This window comes from Larimichthys crocea, chromosome VI (assembly GCF_000972845.2).
Source record: "Larimichthys crocea isolate SSNF chromosome VI, L_crocea_2.0, whole genome shotgun sequence".
Classification (NCBI taxonomy): domain Eukaryota; kingdom Metazoa; phylum Chordata; class Actinopteri; family Sciaenidae; genus Larimichthys; species Larimichthys crocea.
Window position 1 is genome coordinate 590,900 of NC_040016.1, and position 20,054 is coordinate 610,953.

At 39.3% G+C, this 20,054-nt stretch overlaps 1 protein-coding gene across 1 annotated transcript in view; it reads right to left on the minus strand.

Annotated features, from left to right (window-relative positions):
- Positions 1 to 295: 295 nt before the first annotated feature.
- camk1b (calcium/calmodulin-dependent protein kinase Ib) overlaps positions 296 to 20,054 on the minus strand; it is a 33,224-nt gene continuing 13,465 nt past the window's right edge. The window contains exons 3-12 of the mRNA XM_019266342.2: positions 12,358 to 12,489; positions 6,451 to 6,525; positions 5,001 to 5,139; positions 4,660 to 4,786; positions 4,197 to 4,272; positions 3,947 to 4,059; positions 2,986 to 3,064; positions 2,738 to 2,825; positions 2,043 to 2,163; positions 296 to 1,954 (exon numbers count right to left, since the gene is read on the minus strand). Of these exons, the coding sequence (XP_019121887.1) occupies positions 1,857 to 1,954; positions 2,043 to 2,163; positions 2,738 to 2,825; positions 2,986 to 3,064; positions 3,947 to 4,059; positions 4,197 to 4,272; positions 4,660 to 4,786; positions 5,001 to 5,139; positions 6,451 to 6,525; positions 12,358 to 12,489 (1,048 nt within the window). The 3' untranslated portion in view covers positions 296 to 1,856. The remainder of the gene's footprint in view (positions 1,955 to 2,042; positions 2,164 to 2,737; positions 2,826 to 2,985; positions 3,065 to 3,946; positions 4,060 to 4,196; positions 4,273 to 4,659; positions 4,787 to 5,000; positions 5,140 to 6,450; positions 6,526 to 12,357; positions 12,490 to 20,054) is intronic.

A 20,054-nucleotide genomic window follows, 5' to 3' on the forward strand; every position in this document is an offset into this window, starting at 1 on the left:
AGAGAGAAAATGAAACAGACAGTGGATGAGAGGATGAATGAAGTTTATGTTGGTGGAAGATCTCAGCAACGCCTTCGCTGTAAACTGTCCTTCAGTTCCTGACCGTAACAAACCCCAAAATGAAGTACGGGGGATTGAAAAAAAAAGTTCTTTACTTTTTTACTTCTCTACATCTGATACTTGAAACCATTCTCCTCTAAACCAACACAGCTACGTGTTTTTCAATGCATGTCTTTAAAAAAATGGGTCGGATGAATGAAAAATGAATGTCATAAAAAGATGAAATGAGTCAATCTGATGCATATTCACATTCTTTAATCCAGGTTCTTTGTGAACACTGCATGTGGTGGAAATATGCCTGTAAGAATGTAAAAAGAAAAGGACAGTATGATACAGTACGGATACAGTACATGGTGACAGATGCATATCAAAATTTGGTTGCAGGTTTTTTTTTTTTTGCATTTACACAACCTATTTAATCCCACTAAGTCAGCCTAGTCTTGAGGATGGCTAAGCACTCTGATCAATCCCTTTTCAGGTTTGCAAATACACATTTGTTTGCAAAAATGTACTGTACGCTGTGTATTGAAATACATCAACATAGTTCATTAATAGGTTTCATTGAGGGGATGTGGCAAAATACTATAAGATACTTCTGAAAAACATTTATTTGAAAGATTTTTTTAAATAGATGAGGCTCTTGGTAAAGCCCACATTATTGTAGTTTTACTCATTTCATCTTGTCATATTGATGATTCAGTGTTTCACAAAATACACCTGACCATAATGGCAGTATGTGTGCAGGCCTTTCCATCTGAGATTACAGTACTTAAATTTGACACAAAAAGCATAAAACTGCATTTTAAAGCTGATGTGATACATACAAAATATGAATTTACAGCAAGTGTGCTGCAAAAAGAAGCTACCCAAAAATAAACCCATCATACTGTATATCCTAAAGGCACCATAGACGAAAGATATATCCCTGTGCTTGAGAGGTTAAGGAAGTTTGGGGTAAAAAATAAAAGGGCGGGAGGGAAGTTTTTTTTTTTTCCTCTCAAAAAACCTAATCACTGCATGGAAACACTATATCGCCACAAGAAAGGCTACATAGATGAGAGTTTTCATTGCATAAACTATTGTGTTACTGATTGTCTAAAAGCACGCAGAATGCAGATCTTTAAAATTACAAAGTTTGACTCAATTTCATTTAAAATACGGCAACATATCAAAATGCTCTATGCCTTTCCACCATTAAAATTTTGCACACAACACTCAATCATTTGCATCATACTGCATGTCTGTAACAGGGTATATTTCTAAGATAACAAAACATGCATGAGGGGGGGGGATTCTCTCCTGATCATGCAGATATTGTTTATGGATGTACGCTCCAAAGTCTAATGGCAGGAGGTTAAAAAGACAACACAAAATATATAAAACAATAAAACAAACAAAGACAGGTTGAATCATGAGTTAAAACAGTGTCCAACAAGCTCTGTCCTGCTTCGGTAAAAACAATCCCCCTGACATGCTGGTGGAGGAGGCTATCTTCCCCTCCTTCCTCTGTATCATCTTCCCATTTTATCTCATCCCAAACTACCAACCCAGTCTGTAAAAGTGATCCTCTCTGGTGCATCATTATCTTTATCATCAAGTCTCCCTCCTCCTTTCATCCATTTTATGTCTTCCTTCTCAGGCTGGACAGGCTTGCTCCCCCTGCAGGTGAGAGGTTGGAATGACGCTGTATTCCTAACCAGATAAAGGGGGAGATGGTGCCTCTGGTTCCACCGAGGGGGTTAAAATTGGAAAGTCACTGGGATTGATTAGACAGGTAAGTGGAGCAGGCACAGGAATCACACCCTGCTGGTCGGGTGGCAGCGGTAGGTGCAGTTGGACAGAGGGTCAGCTCCGCCGTCGACGTCCTGGGAGCACCCTCCCTCACAACAAGCTTCTGGGAGACAAAGAGGACATACTATCAGTGCTGTTTGTCATTAAAAGCACTAAATATGTTACAATAACTAAAAAAATAACTCCTGTACCTCCATCTTCCAGCAGGTGAGTTCGGCACGGGCTGGGCACGGTGGCGTTGGGTCCCTCGGAACTGGTGCCCAGCTGGAGACGTCTCATGTGTCGGACCACTGCTGTGGCGTTAAATGCTTGCTGCGGAGGAAAAGACACAAATGCAATATAACCTAGAAAACTGTAAAATCTCATTCATCTGTAACTGAAAGTTGACAGGGACTTGGACGGCAGCCTAAAGCAGACATTTTTTGCTCAATATGAAGCAATGTCTACTCCCTTTCTGGTGCTACAGGCTGCAAGTCTGTCAGCTGTGAGCAGCTCATCTAGAAAGTGATCTTAACTTTCTCTGACTTTTTAATTTTAGTATTTTTTAGAGATCAAAAGACTGTGCAGTATTTGGCTAGAAAAAACAATTTAGTGTTGCTGGATCATCTTCCAACTCTTCAGGGGGTCCTGACACCCAGGTTGGAAACCTTAAGATTTGAAGCAGCCCCAAGTCTTTAATGTTTATAACAATTCAACAAGCTCCATTCTTATAAGTTAAATTAAAAAAGGCTGTGCTGGAGTGATTCCTGAAGTTCAGACCGTGACGAGACTTTTAATTGTAGCTAAACTGTTTTCTCTCCATGTGCACTAAAGGGGAAATATGTGGCATACATCACGCATAAGGAAAATTAACATGCATCCAAGATAAACTGGAAATCTGACTTACCTTCCACTTGCTCTTAGCAAAATTCTTCTTGATCTGTGCACTGACAGACTCGTGGATGTTCTTGTCCAGAGCAGTATCTCCAGCAATCCTGACAAACAGAGGGGTAAAGAAACATAAACCTGTGTCTCTATGGAATGGACAGACAGGAGTCACATGGGTTTTTAAAATAGTTAAAAACAAGTAAATATAAGAGAATATTCTTTCCTATGTGAGCATTATTGTAGATTATGGGTATATAGGAGCAGTACCAGGGGTGCTGCAGAGCCTGGTCACAGGTGTAACGTATGTTGGGGTCTTTCTCCATCAGGTGGACTATGAAGTCTTTAGCTGTAATGAAAAAGAAAAGTTGAAAAAAAGGTCGGTATTACAAAATCACCTGTTGCACAAAACTGATGCAATATATTTGTTGATGAAGGCACATGCTACATCAATTTAAAACTGGAAACATATTAATTGAATCATATTTCAGCAACATTTAACTACTGTAAACAAGAGAAAACAAACTTGAGTTGATTCCCATATGACAAAAATTTGGCCTGCTGCATTAGTTGTATCATTTCAGTTGGATAGATCCTCGCTCAGAGCAGGGAAACAGGGATCCAGTCCAGGAGCCAGGACTGGGAAAAACATCAATATGGGATCATTGCCTTGGCTTGTGGGCTCAACAGCTGCATGGTGAAAGGTAGGGCTCGGATAAAATATTTACTGGCTTAGAAAACTTTAGGGACATCACTTTCTCTGTATGTGAAAGAGCTCTGGGAACAAAGTCTTGGATAAATGGCGTCTAGTGCTCAGGACTTGCTTAAGGTAAGAAGTATCAGGTAGGTGAGTGGAAGCTAACAAGTCCTGGCTGCCTACTTCTGTGTTGTTTTTTTTCCCCTGCTGTATGAGAGGGTCTCTGTGTTGCAGAGAGGAAAACTTGATGGTTGTTTGCACGTCAATGTGCCTTGTGCTTTGTTTAAAAAAAGCTCTAGGTGAAGTGTTTCAATCCTTTGATGGTTTGTGGCTTCTGGAGACAGAAAACTTTTAATAAATGTACTAGAAAATGTTCATATCATGCCTAGTGAGAAAACATTTCAGCTGATTCTAATTTTGTTACATAAAAAATGTTTTCTATTGTTCCATTGTTATTGTCTGACATTTGTTCAAGTTCCTCAAGTTCCTGTCCAAGTGGCATCACACCGAGCAGCTGGCTGATATGGACTGTACCTGAATCAGAGATATCATCCCAGTAAGGAGAATCAAACTCGTATTCTGCCTTCAGGATCTGTTCAAATAGTTTGGCATCATTCTCGTCATAGAACGGAGGGTAACCACACAACCTGAGACACACAGGAGAGCACACACGTCATGTTTCCTCACAGATGTAGGTATAAAGGCAAAGATCCAAATGACATGTCTAGTATAAATTTAAAACAAAATCTCTATTTTGTGCTACGCTAGGTTAATATCTACTCACAGAATATAGGCTATGACGCCGATAGACCAGCAGTCCACTGCTTTACTGTAGGGTTTCTGAGCCAACACTTCAGGGGCTAAAAGAACAAAACCAGGAAAGAAAGACATTTGATAATATTTGACACATGTTCAGCATTCTTTGTACATTAGCTGTAAAAATTGAATCAAAGATTTAAATTTTATAATTAATCTGTTATTAAGTGCAATCAGAGCGTGACCTTGGCTGCAAAGGTAGTTTACAGATCAAATTGGATTTAAACAACTGTCAAAAAGGTTGGAAATTATGACTTTGAATATTTACATGAGACATTAATTAGCTGTAGATGATGTGTAATAAAATACAAATATTACACAACAGTTTTATATTGGCACTGTAATAATGTTGCATGGTGTTTCCTGTCATGTAACGCTGATTAATTAGAAGCAGATTTATCTAAGTGAAGATAGATATCTGGCGTCTTTACCAACATATCCAGGTGTTCCACACGCCGTTGACATCACGCTGCCAGAGCCCTCAATTTTAGACAGACCAAAGTCACTGATCATGATCTTGGAGTCTTCATCCATGCTGTAGTACAGCAGATTCTCTGGCTGCGATGGCAGAGGGGCAAAACCAGAAATATTAATAAAGTATCATCAAATAAATCATGCACCTCCACCAACACATGCACTTTCAGCAAAGACATGCCAGAATATAAAATTGCAGACACTTAGTTTTGGACATAATGCAAAACATTTTTTCAGACTTTATGAGAAAATACATTGACATTCAGTTTCCATCACATCTCTGACCCCTTGGACTGACCTTAAGGTCACGGTGCACGATGCCCATATCGTGAAGGTATTTGACAGCATCCAGAATCTGCTGAATGAGCTTACTGGCATCTCTCTCTGTGTAGAAACCCTTTTCTAGGATACGATCGAAGAGCTCCCCGCCTGACACCCTGGATAAAGAGATTCATTCACTGGGGTGAAATGAAGCGTGAGAAATATGAAGCACAAAATGGAGACAACAGCCACAAAATCAGACTGGGCTGAAAGGTCTGGAAATAATGGAAGAAGCTCACTGACTGGTCAGGACGGCTAAAGATTTCACATTGGAACGAGGAACAGTGTGAAAAGGCGCGAAGTGAACATATTATTTTGAAAATATTTGCAAGAAACCTCCATGTTCTGAGAGAGAGAGAGTGAGAGCGCATGAGCAAAATATGGAATGGGGACTTCCTGCTTAGGACTTCCTGCTATCACTACTAGAAATTTGAATTTGTTTTGTTTGTTGCAAATAACTACTATAATACTCTACATGTTATACTGTAATATTCTCTAACAAACAAATACATGGAAATAGAAAGACAAAAGCATTTTATTGTGGAGTTCAAACTGTAGTGTGAATGAAACCATGTACAGTATGAAGATGTTTGCTTGATATTAGACTTAGAAACCACTAGATGGAGACTTTAGTACGTCTACAGAAAATCAACAGCCGCTAGTTTAAGCCTCCAATATTAAACCCACACAAACAACTTGCTACTCGAAAAGCAAGACTTGCAGGAAATAAACTTAGTGGTATGTGATGTGTGTTTCAACCACCCTTATTTGATTGGACAATCATGTGTCACCGTGCCAGTCTTCTCATGATACAACACTATTTTTACAAATCCTTACGTTTTCTTGATGTTGTTAATAATAAAATTGTAGATATATTACTGTGGTGAAGCACTCAGAGTCATAAATCAGAGGGAATACAAGGACAAACAAAAACTATGATGAGGGAACACAAATATATTACAGGGGAAAACTACTGTGAAGAAACACAAGAGTAGTCAAGACAGGAATTTCCTTCTTTCCTTCTAAATGTGCACCCTCCCTCTCAGCCTCTGTCTTTTATCTCTCTGATTTGTGGCGACTGTGATTAATGCATAAATGATTTCTATTTTCTGGAGCCTCTGAGTTAATAGCGCTCCTGATCCTGATCTGTCCTTTCTCTCTCGTTCTCGCTCTCTCTCTGACATTTTGGTATTTGAGGTGGGTGGGAGGCTGACAGGCTGCAGGTGTGAGGGCGAACTCCCCACTGGTGTTCGTGAGTAGGCAGAGTACAGTGTTTGCTTGTGTGTGGTCATGCGCACACAAGAGTGCAATTAATGGCATGTGACATGCAGTGTGTGGGAGATAGCACAAGTAGGGAGTTTGAAACGTACATCGCACAAAAAAAACAAAACAACAAATCACACAAACCCACACATGTGAATACTCACAGTTGCATGACAAGGTAGAGGTGTGATTTACTTTCAAATATCTCTTCCAGAGATACAATGTTGGCGTGCTTAATCCTGTGAAGAAGGAGAGAAAAAGAATAAAGCAAGAAGTTAAAACTAATGATCCTATAAGTCATTTTTATTTTAGCAATTAGTTCCTGAAGGTTTTGTCTGTGGGAGGCAGAGACAATGGGTTGGGATAGTCAGTGTATGTACCAGCCATGGAGCTTCATCCAACAATCACATGCAGTTCTTGCTGATTGTAGAGGCCACACTGTGTGGTGGCATGCAGCTCCCTAATTGGCTGAACTCTTAGCTGGGCTCCGCTGCCCCTTGAGACCCGTGGGAGCAGTGACAGGAGTGAGAAGATGATTCACTACATCTGAATTGATATTGTACTCTCTGACTGACTGGTGTGCACTGTTCCCATACCTGTAGTACACTTTATTAGGTGCACCTGTGCATTCTAACGCAATTTAACTGGATCAAGGGTCACGTAACGCTCAACACTCAATACTGAATGACACTGCTAACACTTTGTCCATTTACCATTAAATTAAGCCGTAGTGAAAGGTCAGTCAAGACTATGCTTGCTCATAAAATCCTTGCGGTCATTATCTGGGGCTGTCACTCGTGATGTTGTTTGTTCTTGTCAGCTGGTCACATCCACCCAATAGCACAGCAACAAGCCTGCATTGTTAGCATTCATCACCTTGCTGCTCTGTTTTTAAGTAGCATTTCCTCTGGGGAAAGTATCCACATTAAAACCTCCCTGTAGAGTCTGAGTCCCAAAGACTTTCTGTCAAGACCTAATCATCACTCATCACAATAATAATAACAATTATCTTTACTTCATTCACTTGTCTCTCCTGATTAAACTGTAATTTACTTATTAAACCTCACTACTACCATCAGGTAGATCAACAATTTTAAAGATTCTAGATCTTATTAAGACATATTTCTTATTATTAAAGAAAACATGTTTTTATAGATAACATGTACATTTCTTAAAATGAGGTACAGTATGGTCGAAAGCTGTTGTTTTGTTTTCGGACCATAAGTCTGATATCATAACGTCATTAGTATGATACCCAATCCTACATGTTTGTGTTACCATCCTATTCCCCACTTTGATGCTTTCATATTAAATGGGCCCTGTGGAGCTGTGTTCAGTTTACCAAATACATTGTGTGTACTGCTGGCAAACATGTTATCATAAAACATTTGCAAAGCTGATTTTTAGATGATTTTAAATCATGCATTCTTTATATCTTTGCTATCCTTTGTTGGCACATTGCTACATTGACATGTTACAGTCACCAATCGTGGATCAGTGGAATCCTGACAAGATTTGAACCACGCAACTAATGTGCTGCAAGTGTGCCTCGTGTGCATGTGATGCAAACAAAACAGGGACCCATTCTTAAACACAAAGTACTACGTAAGGTCCACCGGGTGCCTTTAACTCTAACATTCATATTTTCCTGATTTTGTTTGTGTATATCTTCTTCATTTAATTTACCTCAGTACCTGAACTATGAATGTGTGTTTGAGGGTTACTGGGTTGAATTAAAGGTATGAAGACAAAGACAACACAAAGGCATGTGCCTGAGCTGTACTGGAGGTAACTGTGTATGCGTCAGCCTGAGCTCATGCTGGATTACAGCAATGATTGTTATCCAGATTGTAACAATGCATGGACACCTTCATTCATCTGCTTAGCTCATTGCGGAAGGAGAGATGGACCCACTCAAGGATGAATGATGGATTAAACCTGCAGAGTGAGCATGCACATGTTAGCGCATGTGAGCTCGAGTGTGCACTTTCGCACACAATTACAGAAGGTCAGATACATGTGGTAAAAGGTGCAACTTGAATTTCTGTGCAGGTGCGTTTGTGTGGGTGGTGACCTTATGGTAGAAACTGGTCATTGAGATTGTCAGAGAGCTGAAATGTCTGTTGAGGGCTGGTGAGTCATCTGCTGACCTCTGTCAGCACCCATAGCTCTCACAGGGTATCAGAACATAGAAGTCAGCAAATTAGAGAACAGACTGGTCAGCTCTGCAGCCAGTAACAACTGCATCTGACATCTGGGTGAAACTGGCAGATCTGCTGATCCCTAAATCCATTTTCTGTCAGGTTTCTCAACAAACCGTTACAAAGTTGAACTAACATTTTGGATTAGTGCGTAACTAAATCTAAGTGTCAGGGTGCTTCTTACAATATCTGTACAGTTTCTGTGATGGGAGGAGTGTTTTCTAAAATGTCTTCTGTTTTTGCAGAGTGTTTCGTCCATTGACAGTATAAAGAACGGACATCACATCTGTGACATCACCCAAAACTCAGAGTGTGGTGGCTAATCTAATAATAGGCAAAGATGTGGATCGTTTTTGGCCTTACGATGGGCTAAATGACACCTGGGTGCTCAAACAAGCTGCCTGTGCAAAACTTTGAGCCTTAATATAATTTGAATGGGTGAGTTAAATAGAAATTCAGACTCACAGTACAGCATATTGTTCTGTAGCCTGCTTCAAGTGGCCATTCACAGAACAGCAGTTTTTGACACCTCTGCATAGACGTCACTTCAAAGCCACGGAAGTTGCAGCTTGGTTTCGTTGCAGAAGTCTCTGTCTTACAGTAATGACGGGGATGGTTTCTTTCTCAGGTCAGGAGGGATTCAGTCATTAAAAGTAAAGAGAATCAGATTTCTCCAATAGAAATCTACTTCTGTTAACCATATTAACTGTGTTTCTGGTTTTAGAATTTGGGGTAATGCAGAAAGCTGTAATACGATTACTTAGGATGAATGCTCTGTGCCCCATTAATTGCTTGCTAAGTGCATACAAATCCCTCAAACAGGATGCATTATCACTCGACTTGTGCACTTTTGAACAATGCAGACTTAGTCAGTAAAAGGAGACATTTGGTGTTGGATTCACTGGACATCTGTAGCTCAGACGCGTTACACGTATGCTATAGCCATGTTAAAAAGTCTTTTCAGACTTTCAACAGAGCCTCCCCAGCAAATTCACACCAACTCTTCTGAATGGCACAGCTACATATGACTTAGCAGAGTGTGATTAGTCACTGTATTTGCCCATGTCTGCGTTTGACTAAATATTTGGAAGAGGATGAACAGCCAGCTAACCAATGTGATGATGTCATATGGCTATATCAGTGGTATATTAAACTACCATCACGCTGGAGATCTATCTTACAAACACTGGTAAGTTCATCGAATCGTCTGGCTCTGCATCAGTACCAACATAAACTGGGCCATTAGAAACTAAATTTATAACAAATCATTTAATCTTTATATCACTGAAATCATAACAAGTGCTTTACACAGGTTGGAAACATTAAATAAACATTGATAATGTTACATTAACAGCAAGAGTGATTAAGGAAAGGTCAAGATGACGGGTTTGGCTCCGGCATCACAGGAAGGAGGAGCGAGATTAAGTGGGTCTGTCACCTTTTCAATCTCAGAGCATTACAGATTTCTGCCGTCCGAAACAAAGAGAGCAGGTTAACTTCACTGTAAATCTCCAGTGTTGGGCCACTGGAAAGTTTAATTATTTCTTTGTAAAAAGATTTTAAAAAAACGTACACAGTGAATTTCATTCTATGGGAGATTTACATCATAGACACAAAGGTGGGATTTGAATTTCAACATATACAGTGGTACATGTTAAATTTTGTGTGGTCAATACTTTAGACTGATTGTAAGATGGATCTGGGTGTCATATTGGATTAGACTCGATAACCCAAAGAGAGCAAATACATTTTCGATCTGATAACTTCATGTCTTGCAGACAAACCCATGGAAACCAGCAAATGTTAAGATGTTACACTATTCTTGCTTACACCTATGCGACACAGCAGAAAATATGTAGTTCATAACTCAAACACGACTAAATGATGCTTGAAATGAGACAGAAGGCAGCGCTGAGACTCAGTCTAAACAGTATTGTCACAAACTGTAAAACAAAAACAATGACGTGAATGCAGGGCTGAGGGGAGCTGCAGAGTCAGGTGATATCACTACTTATGAGTCATAACTTTCACATGTGGTCATTTGATCCATTGATATAAAAATATTTATTAATGCAGCTTCAAGGAAATGTGTATTCTACCTGTTTATACGTCTGAGTCAGACGCTGTCGTCTTGCTCTGTGTTGAGGACGACGTGTTAAAATGAGTAATGAAACCTTGCGTGCGAGTCTATACAAACTTTAAACAGACCAAGCAATCCGTGATTTTCAGGCCAAGTTTACCTCAGTTTACTCTGTTTGTTAGATTTGTAGCCGAACTGCTAACTAACCCCCTTTCACTTTCATTCCACCATCCTCACCTCAGGAGGGATCATAGCTGTATATTGGCCAGAGTTGTTTCTCCTGTAACCCAGGCAACAAGAGCACTAAAAATAACTTGGGACCCAATGTAGATCAACCATTTTCACCGTGGCCTGTAATTCTCCACATCTAAAGAGAAGTACGTTTGAACTGCTCCACAATTACGGGGACTCTTTTTGTCTCTTGGCTTTGTCTTTTTATAATAAACCATTATATGTGGGCACATGACTACATATTACAATCAAAACCACTTTTATTTGCAAAATGAAAAGCCTTAAAGCAAGATCACAGAACGATTCGTACAGCGCTATGATCTTCAAATGCTAATAGAAGTTTTTATTTTTTTGGCCTTTTCAAGCTTTATTTTGATAGAGACAGATCAAGAGTGACAGGAATGTAGGGAACAGAGATGGGAAATGACATGCGGGGAAAGAGCCACAGGTCGGATTCGAACCCTTGGCTTCTGCAGCAAGGACTGAGCCTTCGCACCTGAGGCAGCTGCTCTACCAACTCAGCTAAACACTGCCCAAAGTGCTAATAGAAGTTTTATTATATTAAATATTGTATGTATTTTTTATTGTTATGTCATTATTAATTTAAAGGGTAAGTAAATACTAAAACATAATGACGCTTACAGCGTTAAAAATTTACAAAATCAACAACTGCAGTATCTCTTCTTCAGAAGCTGTTAGTCGGATTAATCAACCTGACATGTTGTAAACAGGAGAAAATTCTTTAGTCAAAACTAAGTAATTCCAATGAAAAGCACAAAGAGATGTTTTTTTCAACCAGAAACACACTCAAGCACGTATTTCCACTCTTCATAATTTTGAGTTTTTTTCTATATATGGACTGTGCCTATTCGCTTACGTTTACAATCCATAATTAGAATCTTATTGATCATTGAAAATACATGTTTTGTTACATCATGTATGTAGGACAGACAGATGGAGGATATCTTTGGATGAATAAGGTTTTGAGTTTTAATTTAATGATAGACGACAAGCTCTGTGATTTCTCTGAACCGAGTCAGACTGATGCACGCAAGTCAGTGTCAGATGGCTATTAGCCTGGATTATGCTGATTTCAGTCTTAAATATTAAAATAGATTTCATCATTAGGCCAATGTGCTCTGTGGAAACAAAATTCAAAAATGATTCTACGCCTGGTTAAATAAAACAGATGTCTCAGTAATTTGGTCCTTTAATCCCCACTGTTTGGACACTGTTTCTTTACTGAATATATGGATCCAAGCCTTAATATGAGCCATGTTACACGCACCATACTTTATCATATTACTACAGAATATATCATATATGACCTATACGATATCCAGTAATTTGATACAACTTACATGATGCAGTAATTGAGATACAGTAATGAAAAATTTACCATCTTGAACCTTGTGGCTAGTATTTCATATGCAGGCTTATGCTGCACGGTCATCTAATAGTTTGTGCTTACAGTACAGACTGGCCTAGAAATGTAATTTTATTTGACATATTACTATACATCATCATCATCATGATATAGGGTCTATTATTGTACTTACTTGTGCAGGACTGCAATCTCATTCTCGATACTGTTTTCCTTGCCCTCTAATGCTTTCTTCGGGATACACTTGATAGCCACCAACTTCTGGGTCCTCTTTTCCTCAGCCAGGACCACCTCAGAGAAAGCTCCCCTGAAACACAAACACACAAGTCAGTCTGTCAGGCCTCCGTCCATTTATCTTTGGGTGTTTAGTCAGAGCTCTTCACAGGCGTCTGCAACACTGTTCCTACTTTGATGTTAAATTGGCGTGACTTTTGTGATAACTTGGCAACTTGCATCTAAGTGCTGGTAGAAATTTTAGCTTGCTGATGCCAGGTTGTGTTTATTTTTAACTTCAACCTCCTCCTGAAGTCTTTGGGTTGCTGCTGAGTCAAGCTTTGGAGATGGGACAACATAGTGGGATGATTTAGAAGCACATATATCAAATGGTGAGGTTTACCCAAAACTGAAGAGTAACAGGCGTCTTTCTTTCGTTTCAACATGCTTTACTAAAGTTAATAATAATAATGCTGCTTGCAAAAGCATTGGCTAACTGATATGTTTGATAGATTCTTACAATATCGTTGATTTGTTTGAATATTTGTATCTGTGCGTGCTTGAACCAATGTTTTGATACCAAACAGTGTATTTCAGTAGTGTATATGCAGTTAAGGAACTATTCCATTGTAACTATTCATGTACTTATAGTAACATTTTATATTTAACCATCTAGTACAGTATGTTGTCACATTTGTACAGATAACACAGCACAATGAACAGTTCACAGCTACTAGATGGGACCTGACGCCTTCTACAATAACATTCTACATTCTACATAACAACCACATTTCTTTCTCTTTCTCTCTCTCTGTGTCTCCCTACCAACTAAAACCAATAAGGGAAAACAACTCCAACTAGCAGAAGAAAAAATGTTTAGCTTTTTCCCATGACCTATTTAATGGTAATAGGCAGACATTTTTTCTCTTACAACGTCCGGCGTTTTGGCCGAGATCCAGAGAATCTGACTATGATCCAGAGCTGCACCATAACTATATGAAACCCCCGACCCGCTATTACAGGTTTCAACTTAACCTTACATACAGCAGTATTTGGTATATAAGACATGGTACAGCAAATAAAGGGACTTTCTAACATACAGATTTAGTCAAGTGTGAGCAAAATGTAAAAGAAATGCTGCTATAAACAAAATAGCACAAGAGCTTCCATTACTCCACGGCTGCTTTAATATACATATTTCTCTAAAACAGATGGTTTAATAGTAAATAAGGTCAAGAGGAGGAGCTTTTACACACTGAAATCTGCTTACTCTATTTTAACAGATACACTTTTGGTCATAGACTTCCTCGAGGCATATGGGGCGAACGGGATAAAGGAACACTCAAGAGTATATAAAGACATTCCAGTAATTAGGCCCCAACGCAAAACATCTGTGTCTCGTACAAACAAAAATCACCTCATACGGGATGGATTGTAGAGATGGGAGAGATTCTCATGCTTATGAAGTTGTGTTCACTTTACCAGACAAGTCATGACTGTTGTGTGGTTGTTTTTTTACATGGAAGTGTGTTTATCAGATGTTAGATTACATTGCATTCTTGCATTTGTTTTGGAACAGGCTATTATCAGTACAACAACAGTGCTGCCAACATTTGTTGGCATCAACATGTTCAAGCATGTCTTCTCACAACACGTACAGTTGAAGCTGCAAAATGAAACCCAATCAAGTCATGTGACTCTCTTGCATCATTGTTGGAAATCATACAAAGACAGAACAATCCGACACGACTACCTGCTGGTGCAGGTTTACAAGCTTCAATTAGCAAAAACATGCCGTGAGGTTATATTTTTAACAACCGACTTTATGTGTGTGTATACTACTGTATATGTAGTGTATTTGGTATCTGTGTGTGTGTGTGTGGCAAACAGTATCAACCACATATAGCTGAATGTGTGGGCAGAGAAGAGACAGTCACTGTTTGTAGATACTTTATCAGCTTAACAAATAAGGAAGGACTGGCTGCATTCTAATGTGTCCAGAAAAGAAAGTGCGTGACTCTACAGATCATACCTCCTTCATAAGGTAGCTTCAATGTTGCTCAGTTACAGTGGACTACAGAAAAAATCTGTTTGGTTGGACTTGGATGAATTCAATGGTGTTTTTTTTTTATTAGGTTATATCTATAAATACAATTTGTGAACCTGAATACTGGAATATTATTGATGATGATATTTATTCCATAACTGTGTTACTTGGAAAACATCTTCACATCACGCAGACGTTAACAGGAATATAAATGTCTATTTTCTGAGTAATAAACATGCAATAAAGTTGTTATGTTTTTGAGACTGCTGCTGTATTTACGGTGGCTCCCACTCTAAACACTGGAGGTGGATTTGATGTCTGCTCTATCAAATCACGTCTTCACCAGCTTCTCTGGTGTTATTAACCTTGAAGTTATCAGAACACTGAAGCCATTCATGATCAAAGTAACAATTATCCTGGGAGTGAGGCCCGTCTCAACAAGAAAGTAAAACTGCCACAGAAAGGCCATTAGCTTTGGCAGAAATCCATCTGTGTGGAGGAGGTTGTCAGTGCTGCAAATTCCTGTGCAGCATCTGGAGGATTTAGTTGACATTCTCCATGCACCCACTGACAGTGCTAGGGGCTCTGGGGAAGTGTCATACAGTGGTTTGCACAAACATTGGGAAAATCCGAGAACGCTAATGTGTCTTTTACTATTGTATAGTCGCACTGTCTGTTTGTTGTTTTGGAAGCAAATCCCTTCCATTGAGACATATTTTTCTTGTGAAATAATGATGCACTACAGGGAATTCTACCAATGTTTAATCATTTGAGTGGTTGGTTAAACCTCATACATATTTGCTCGTACTTGCAAACTACATGAAACAACAACCCTACTGCAGATATGGGTCGTGAAATATTGTTTATCAGAAGCAGAAGCCTTTTACCCCTGACTTCCTGTTCCCAAATTGCACTTGCCCTTGTTTACACATAGTCACAGAAGAGACTTCCTTCTTTTTCAACGTCAGTAAACTGTAGTGTAACATTTTCATTGTTCTAGACGATGATCTCGACACCATTTAAAACAGGTGAATACTGCATATTGTGGACTGTGCAACACATTCCGTAAAAACATGGCCATTGACAATGTTTATTCTGGGCATGATGGCAAAGATGATACTGCCTTTGGCTGCCGGAGAAGGCCTGCTTAGCTAAACTGCCAAAGAATAAAGTCTGAGATTAGAAAGATTTTCATTGATGAAGAGGTGGGAGATACCACACTTGAGCCCTGTCCCTTCACTCATGGACTGCATAGACTCACTCATCCAAGGATGTTTCTACTGACAATATTGTGAAAAGAAACTATATTTTAACTATAAGGACGCAGGAACAATTGAAGAACAAGTCTGTTGAGGGGACAGATGCTTTACTAATCCTAGTTGATTACTTGACATCGTGATAAAATTCCGCCAAAAACACAACATAGCCCCTGAAAAACAGAGACAGGGCAAACAACTTGTATCGGAAAAAACCTGTAAACAAAAAGTCAATTTTTAGCCTGCCACTGAGACAGTTCAGGATATGAAAATAGGAGCAGCATAATTGTGATGAATATTTGATAGGTGCTGAGTAGTGTGTGAGTTAGTTTGCTGAGAGCTTAGTATCAGTAAAGGTTTCAGCTGGATTATAAGGTAAACATCTGTGTTTACTGAGCTGTTCCTGTTCCTAACAGGACATTCTTATCACCACCATGAGACCTGTGTCCAGGAAGAGGATATACACACACACACACACTCACACAGCTATTTGCCACTAAACCCTTAATAAAGACACGCTCACTGCCACTATCCAAACAGTAGGGTGTGTTCAAATACTTTACACAAGAGTTTAAATATAGACAGGCTGCAATATTAAATGTGTGGAGCTTCAAACAGAATAAATATTTACACGTCAATGAAACAACATATATTTCAGTGATTGACATTGTGCCATTGTGCACAAATCCAGTATCCAAACACTGTGTATCCTGCCCAAATAGAGGATAAGAGGCAGCCTTTCTACTTTCACTGCTCATAAAGTTCAAATATTAGCATAGTTCTTCCCCTCCGTTAATCTCTTTATTACATCACTCTTTTCTGTCTCTGAGTACATTGCATGCTTAAAATACAGACTCTGTGTTGCTTAGTTTCTGTCGCTACAAGCAACCTTTTCATATGTGTATCCCACGATGCCTCACTCAGTGCATCAAAGGAATTTAAAACCGAGGAATTAGGATCTCAAATGCCATCCTGCGTGCATGTGTGCTCACTCCCATACAACAAACACACGGGCACATGACATCGATGCAAACATGTACTAGCATACCATTAAAAAATGTCGCATTCATGCAGCTGAAAGCAGCTGAGCTATAATGATTTCCAATGACAACGACAAAGACTATAAACATATTGATAACTATCACTGACACTCATATAATCATCAGAAGACAAATGCAATCTGATTTGCAGTCCCACTTTGTTTTTATGAAAACTGTTTGTCCTTTGTTGCCATGTGCTGTGTTAGGCGTCTGTGGCAATGTAGATATATACTATATGCAGTGTTAAAGTACATGTTTTTAATATCCATGCTGATAACAAACAAGGAAGCCTCCCTCGTATGCTGTGGTGTTTGGAGAATACAGAACTTCCTTGACTATCTGCCATGGGTTTTTTTTCTAAATATCCCACATTTCTCAAACTCCAACCAATTGTGCCATCTGTCCTGCTGAGAAGTTGGTCGAGAAGGTATGTAAGCAGATGACAAAATGGTAACTGTGGAAAGGTCAGTGAGACATAGGGAAGGACCATCTGGTCCAATCAGAACTGAGAGATATCCAACTGTGATACTGGCCCTGAAACATAAAAAGACCATCTTTGCTCCGTGGGCCCTCACAACACAAAAACCAAACCACAACTGCTCACCTTATCTGAGAACTAATACAATGCTTAACAACTTAGCAATTTAGTCTGATACTTATTATACATTCTGTGCTTGATGATGGTGATGTTGTAGTGTGTAGTATATATAACATTATAATAATATAAATAAATACATTTAGTAGTTTGTAAAATCCATATGTGCTGAGTAGGTAACATTAAAGCACCTAAAGCATACGCTTGAAAACAATGTTTTCCACTTAAAGTTACACATCTAAAAACTAATCATAATAAACATTCCTATCCTTTTCGTTATTGCTTTGGTTGCATATTTAAGAGTACAAGATTAGGTACATCTGTTGTTACAACACAAATATCGCAACTGTAAGAAAAAAAAAAGGTGATTCATTTTTATTTAACTGATAGCAAATGTAATCTGCCGATATCATCATGTTTTGTTCACTTTCATTTTAATAATCCCTTAATATGTGTGTTGCCATGGTGCTGCTATATTTGACTCATTGCCACTAACTGTGTCCTTTGGCTGAAGACCTCAGTGTACTCCACACGATGGCTCGCAGAGAGGAAATGTCTTGACTATATGAAGAAATACGAGTAACAGATGCACTGACAGGAGTAAAGTGATGAATCAAATACCTAAAGACAAACATTGCCCTTTGTATCAGGTCCAGTGGGGAGTATGGTGATAGCGAGGCAGACAGTGACACTGGATTTCCACCACTCCTCCTGGTCTTTCTCCCCAACCACCTTCACAAACATTTCTGTCCATCAGTAAAACTAAACGTGAGACTGACTAACAATTTACATTTGGACATCTGGTGTGTACATCAGATACCATGAATCTTTTACAAAACACATTTTCTCATCTTATCTAGTGCTTAACGTTTGTAAGTAAAATGCAAACAGCTGTAAATCTAAATTTAGGTGTACGTAAGTGCTGAACAATGTTTTGACTTTGTTAATTGCCAGTGTGTGATGAAATCTTATACATTACAACAGCTTAAGTATCCAGATCGCCCAGGATAGCTCAAAGAACACATGGTTTTAATAGAAACTATTCCTTTGAAACTCGAAAGAAACTTTAATACACAGAGAATTACAACCTACCCTCCATCTCTACACAAACTCTTCAGCCACATTTAGCTCGTTGTTTCTGTGCATTTACTAGTCTCAGAGTTCTCAACATCCAGCTTACAGCAGAAGCTCTTTTCAGCTGTAAACCATTTGCCTAACACCAAAGCCAGCCCATTTAGCAAGTTGCTGCTGGAGAATGTTGATCTAAACACAAATATTTTGTTGAGGAGTTAATGAAGACAAATGTGCAGCTAAAAGCAGGCTGAACGTGGAATCTTAAATTTGTCTGGCAATGAGAAACACGACTCCAGTGGAAGGATAATGTTGCTCTGTGGACTTAGGCAATTGTTGTCAATTAACACATTAGCAGTTTAGTGGGCCTAAACTCAATTAATGCAACTTAAAGTACTTTATCCTCAGTGTCAGAGAAGAACAGAACCAGCTTTCTACTGTCCACTTAAGAACTGCTTTGAAACACACACATGAAAAAAACAGCGTCCCTAACCAAATCGTTTCGGGGATTGCAATTAAGCTGCACAGCAAAGAACATGCTGAGGATTTCTAGGGCCAGAGATGAAAAGCAAAAGGAAAGTCATCTAAAGCCAGTTTGCTGATATGTGGACAGCTTGTCATGAGGGGGGGGATATAGGCAATAAGGGATTATAGCAATGGAGAAAGACTGTGGAAAGATGCACATGACAAGCCTGCAAGTGTACTTAAAATTGTAATGGGGATATATAGCTGTGAGCAGATGGAGAGGCACAAACGGACCAGACAGGGTATATATGTGTATATGTGTGTGTGTGTGTGTGTGTGTGTGTGCGTATGTATGTATGTATTCCAGGAACAGCAGGCTCTGCCATGCTGAGCTGTGCTGTGCTGAGACACAGGCTTCTGGTCGAATTAGGTCAGGGCAGGGCTGAAGGGCTGAGGGTGCCATAAGCAGGGATGGATTTTCAGGATTGGGTTGGAGTTGGAAACGGTTCCATGCTATCATTTTTCAAAAGACTGGTTGAATTCTCATTGCAATGAATGATGTAGGGTCAGAATGAATATGATGCAGTTTGAGAATGAATCAGCAGCTGACTCAATTTTTTATTTTATTTCTGGAATATATCTTGATAACACAGTTTATAAAAGGTCCAGTGTGTCAGATTTGGGGATTTTGGGCGATAGTCCAGGACAAACTAAACACTGGCTCTTGATGGACATTTAGCCGTTTTCCCACGTTTCACGGCCACCATAGTTTCACCTTCATGCTAAGAAAGAGAAGATGAGGCCAGGTGGTTATAATCAGCAACTCCACTGGTCCTTGTGACCAGGAGGGTATCTGCATACTTTTTGACCATAAAATCTCTGAGCACTGAATCAAAACAAGATGTAGAGAGAAGAGATGAGAAGAAAGATGGAGAGAGAGATAGAGAGACACAGGAGCATGCCACAAGCCTTACTCATAACTCCTGTATGGGCTTATCAGTGCTTGAGACAGAATTACAAGGGCAGACAGTAACACGTTGTTCTGTACTTTGAGGTGCAGTACAGGAATAGGGCACAGTGTAATGAAGGAAGGTCTTAGCTCTATCTCATCCTACAGCTTAGGTGCAATAAAACCTCATGAGACAATACAGAAAAGATGAGAAAAGCAAAACAAGGAAAAGTTAA